This window comes from Myotis brandtii, unplaced genomic scaffold (assembly GCF_000412655.1).
Source record: "Myotis brandtii unplaced genomic scaffold, ASM41265v1 scaffold34, whole genome shotgun sequence".
Lineage (NCBI taxonomy): Eukaryota > Metazoa > Chordata > Mammalia > Chiroptera > Vespertilionidae > Myotis > Myotis brandtii.
In genome coordinates, this window is record NW_005363098.1 from 336,360 (window position 1) to 342,061 (window position 5,702).

Sequence of the window (5,702 nt, forward strand, 5' to 3'; positions counted from 1 at the left end):
TGCTCACCCCTAACTGCCCCTCCCCCTGGCCTGCTTGCCCCCAACTGTCCCATGCTGCCTGCCTGCTCGCCCCCAACTGTCCCCCCCTGTCGGCCTGCTCACCCCCAACTTCTCCCACCACTGGCCTGATCACCCCCAACTGCCCTCCCCTCCTGGCCTGATCACCCCTAACCGCCTCTGCCTCAGCCCTGCCACTGTGGCTTTGTCTGGGCGGCGGCCACGAGCCGGCTGGGGCGACCAAGGAAGCCAAGCCTCCGCCTCCCACCCGCTCTCCATGGCTGCAGCCGGTGCCGCCATCTTTGTCATGTCAATTTGCATATTCCCTCCTTATTGGCTGAAGGCGCTGCCATCTTTATTGCCAATTGATGGTTAATTTGCATATTACTCTTTTTATTAGATAGGATATATTTAAAAGTTTTTATTTTTTTATTGATTTTAGAGAGAGAGGAAGGAAGAGGGAAAGATAGAAACATCAATGAGAGAGAAACATCAATTGGCTGCCTCCTGCTCGCTCCCTACTGGGGTTTGAGCCTGAAACTCTGGGCCTGACCTGGATGGAGCCAGCCATCTTGGGCACAGGACGACTCTCAACCAAATGAGCCACAGTGGCTGTGGAAGCACCATATTACTTATAAAAGGCTGAAGTTTTAAAGAAGAAAATGTCAAGAATAAATACACATAATAAACATTAAAGTTGTGTATTTTACACTATATTGGTATACATGAATACTGCTTAACTAATTTCATTGACATGAATTCATTACATTTTGTCCACATGGGACATTGTTTATGACATGATTTTCCAACCATAACTCATGAATACCAAGCTGCTAAACAAGTTAGTAAACACTTGCTTTTGTCAAACGTTATTTTTATACTCAACAGGAATGCTGTTAATGTGAGTTAGCAAAGATTTCTGAAAGCAACTGTTTGTTGACAGATTTTAAAACATGACAGTCTCGTATTTTGTTAACGTTTTGTCTCTTCCAATAGGTATAAATGACCAAGGATTGTACAGAGTTGTGGGGGTGAGTTCAAAGGTCCAGAGACTTCTCAGTATGTTGATGGGTATGCCTCTTTTCTAATCATTTTCCATGCATGATTTGTTTATGTTCATTGACATCACGAATTAATGTTTCATAGTCACGTCCAGCATACTTGCGAGTCCATTCTCTTCTGCTGCCTAGCTTAGTTTTCTCCCAGTTGTCTCTGAGAGGTAGATTAGTGTTTGCATCAGCACAGATTACCCACTTCCCCTTGACTTACTAAAAAATGTAAGAAAAGCAAAGCATTAAGTTTCCACATCACACAGGAAAGTAGCAGCCAGGCCTCTGTGTGGCTTCCAAATTGGCTGTCGAGAGTCCTGACAGTCCATGTGATTGGACAAGACCACGGGGAGGTGCTGATTTTTACGGAGCTTCCCAAACTGTCATTTGACAGCAAGAGTCTGGTTCTCAGGGGTCCATTGGTATTCACAGGGACTTGTTTGTAGTTTGCACCAGGCTCTCCTCCAGAACCATGCACGCCCCATCTGTGCTGATAACGCAGTGTTCTTTGGCATCGCAGACCAAAGGAAGCCAGAAAGTGAATGCATTTCATCACCCCAGACATTATTGGGATGACAAAGCTCTTTTCCATTGCACACGGCTGCCAGTGCAGTGCCACCTGTAAGATGCCCGCTTCTCCTCCCACCCCAGAGCAGACTGCCTCTGGAGGAGTGATGCTAGCTCATCAAGCTTGAGGGCCTGCGTGTCATTAGGACCTTGCTAAATATTAATTAATGTGATATCTCACCTTAATTAATCAATATTCACAATGCCCTCAGGCGTACCATCGATGCATTTAAAACCTGTCTGCATCTTAAAGCACTGTAGCAAAGACTCATTTTTAGGAAGCAGAAACCAGGATGAATAAAACCATCAATTGAGATGTCACAGATAGGATTGCTTGTTTGGCTGTATTGGAATTAAGGATTTAGTAAGCAACAACCTTTTTTTTTTTTTTAAGCTATTAACCACAGGTAGAAGTGTCCCATCATCAGTTGGAGACCTCATTAGAATACATCCACTCCCATGAGCTGCTTTATTTTCTGCCTCTGGTTTAACTTGGGTTGCCGTTTTGGCAGTCAGATTTTCCCGTTTGCCATTAGCGGTCTCCAAATTAAATAGGCTCAGGTTGCCAGTGGTTCAGTAGCAGCTGGAAGAGTTTAATGGGACTATAGCATCTGCTTTTAGTTCATTTTAAAATTAGAAACACTTTTCTCATTTCCAAGATGGTGTTATGATGATTAGAACTGGAAGGCTGTTGCTCTCAGAAGGGGGGGTTTTGGCTGACAGGCACACACTGTGGCAGTCAGTTGGTCCTAAGGATCCTGCCACTATTTTTATTATCTCCTGTTCATATTCAGGGTCAGTTCCAACAGGGTGCCTCTGTGGCCACCCCGAAGTGTTAAATTGCCCCCAAATTTGTCCATTTGTTCTTAATCTCACAAAATCCCACGTGATTTGTATCCTTGAACTCCAAGGGTAGTTTCTTTCCTCTGCTCCTGGGAAATGTCTCATTGACAGTCCTTAACTTGCAAGGTGTTTTAAAATAATCGAAGCCCTCAAAATCTCATGACCTGGAAAACTGTTTTTGCTTTCCGTGAGACTCAGAATAGAGAAGTCCAGGACCCAAGTGTGACAGCCTCATTTATGTTGCTGGCAAAGGAAAGACTGTGTTTTCAGTGGTATTCTGCAAACAGAGGAAGTTAGAAAATTGATGTGAGGGAAAGATGCTGGCTTGTTCGTTTTGTATTAAGTATTAATTCATTTAAAGGGGCTGTAAAATAAATTATTTTACTTAATCTATAAATAATTCCTGGTATAAGTTTAAGATTGTCAATCACAAATTTTGGATTTTTATTAGCATTAATATTATTTTATTATTACTTTCTCACCAACTCAAACTTTAGCTCTTAACAAAATAGATTTTCCCACTTTCCTAATAAATTTACAGTCTCTTTAAGATATGTCTTTACTTTCATTCTGATTCAGCAAGTGTTCAAATTCAAATAATTTATACTTCTTCCCCCCAAAAAAAGGATTTTAGAGTTTCTGAACAGCCGTGTGTAGAACTATTTCATAGACATTCTTTCTCTCCAACTTCCCCATCTCTATACATTATTTTAAGATTATATATCTTAGTGAAAAAAAATTGGCTGAGTCTGCCAGATGTTTAACTTTGCACTTTTAAACCAATCAATGTTTCCTCCCTCTGTAGATAATTAATTCTGATAAGTTTGCTCATTTGTAGTACTGTGCACTTAGTTTTTAAAATTACTATTCCTCCAGGTAATGTTTATTTCAAATTTGAATTTTTCAAAGCACCTTTTGTTTGTAATGCATTTTTCTTTGTACAAATGAAAAATGATATAATTTTTAAGTATCTGAGAAAAAGTTCCAAGTCATCCTATACTTTTAGAGAAGAACTTTGATTTACTTAGTTTTCTAGTTCTTGGAAAGGAATGCTTACTTTGGTATTACTTTTCTATTATTGCCATTTTTACATACATTTTTTTTGGTATTGTTTAAAATATTTTGAGTATTCCTTAATACTCACATGTAAAAGTTTGGATGATTTCGAAAGAAAGGATGCCTGCTCAAATCTTGCAAGTTTTCTTCACTTGTTCCCATTTTCCGTATGCTTCCCCCATTCATATTTAAGATGAAAAGAGAAAAAAATCTTTCTATTATTCTTTCTTCTCCTCCTCCTCTCCTCCTGCCCTCCTCCCTCCCCTTCCCCCTTCTCTCTACCCCTTCTCTCCTGTCTGACTGCCAACGTGAAATACTAATGGCAGTTGACAATGGAAAGTCAGTAGTACCCTTCCAGGCCTGGGCACGGAGGGTAGTGGTCTGCTGGATTCCCAGCGGCCCCCTAGTTTTCCCTGGACAAAAATTCTTAAGTTCCCAAGAGAAAATGTTCAGGTGAACAATTTGCCTTCCTTCCCTTCACAGATGATTTTCCTTCCCTTCCCTTTGGCTCCAACAGAGGGCGCACTTGGTCTCAAAAAAAGTTTTGGGTTTTTTGTTGGTTTGATTTTGAGGGAGAGCAGTTGGGAAAGGCAGGGAGAAGTATCAGATGAGGTGTCTTTGGGTGAGTCATTTTTTTAGTAAGTGGGGTGAGAATATAACAGATTAATTACAATAGTTATGGGTAGTTTAGAACTGAGAAAAGTTAGAATTTCACATGTTCTGCCTTTTTCCCCACTTGGAATGAAAATACCAGAGCAGGGGGGAACTTGTGAGAAAACGTGATAGTAGCTTGTGTGTGCTGGTGAATGTGGTGGTTATTTCTACATAAATATAATTTGCAAAAAAAGATTGGATGCTTTTAAATTTAGACAGAGAACCATAGAAAACAAGTAAAACTAATTTAGAAGTGTTTTGCTTAAAAAATTAGCTTCTTTACATTGTAGAACAACTTTTCCACATAGATTGGTGAAAAAATAAACTAATAGCTGAAAAAAATTCATTTTCAGAATTCACTCAACCACTGTGCTTCTTAAGTACTTTAAAATGAGACCCCAGTGAGTGCCAACACTTACATTTAGGTTGGGCTGGAAATTTCCCGTTTCAAAAAAATGACCACTGGTTAGTTATAAAATTATGAAACATAATCCAAATAAAAAGCCAACGGTTTGGATCTGGGCTTGTTAATTTAAAATTTTAAGTAATCCACCAGGTGGTTCCCTTGGTCAGAAAGGAAGCAAAATGTTTACCTTATTTACAATAGGACATATATTCTCATGTAACAGTCCAATGCGTTTTAAGTTTGAATCCCAAATAAGTTATTAACACATTTATCTAGTCCCAGTGCATCCACTGATTGTAAAAAACTGCTATGATGATTGAGTTATTTGAAAACAGTAACATTTAAGGGAGGATCAGTACCATAGACACAATGTAGTTATTACTCCTGAGGTAGCAGCTACGTTTTATTCCATGAATTCAAAGGATGGCTTTTTTTTTCATTGAAAAAAAATATGGTTCTCAAAATATAGAATGATAATTTGGTAGAAAGCTGAAAATAAAAGATTTCATTTAGAAGCCTTTCCTTCAGAAGGATTTAAAAATGGTGATTTTCTGGGAGCAAGTTGATTGAATATGTTATCTGACTTGTATGTTAAAATGAGATTTAAATAATTGATGTAATGAGAGAGAGAATATTCAGTTACTGAAGTAATTGGTTGGCAAAGCCTTTAGAACAGAATTATTTAGCCCCAGTTATAAAGGATTGCACCTTTAATCAGGGTGCCTAATTTGATTTCTCGAATGTACCTGTGGCTTGTCTGACAAGCTCAGTAACAAATGAGTCCTGAATGGTAGGAACTGATCAAAATGTAATCAGTGTCAGTTGCCATTGTTGTAGTTTATTGCATGCCGCTGTCAGTTGCTGTAATCAAGAACTGCTGAAGCGCTTTAAAAAGTCTCCAGACTTTTGAGTAATTGACTTCATATGTAGGCTGTTACGGCTGTGAAATAACCATCACTTCCTGTTTTACTTGATTTTCAAAAAGTTCGAGAATAACATTGAGTTGTCATCCATCCTTCTTCATACCCAAGCCTAAAACTTTTTAAGAGGCATGGATGACATCATGTGGTGGTCCAATTTTGACAGCTTTGTCTTTTTAGTGCTTTTAAAGAGGAAATACTAACATGATG

General features: G+C 39.1%; 1 protein-coding gene across 1 annotated transcript in view; it reads left to right on the top strand.

Moving 5' to 3' along the window:
• ARHGAP10 (Rho GTPase activating protein 10) overlaps positions 1-5,702 on the top strand; it is a 255,849-nt gene that overhangs the window by 155,560 nt on the left and 94,587 nt on the right. The window contains exon 14 of the mRNA XM_005871405.2: positions 994-1,068. Coding sequence (XP_005871467.1) covers positions 994-1,068 — 75 coding nt within the window. The remainder of the gene's footprint in view (positions 1-993; positions 1,069-5,702) is intronic.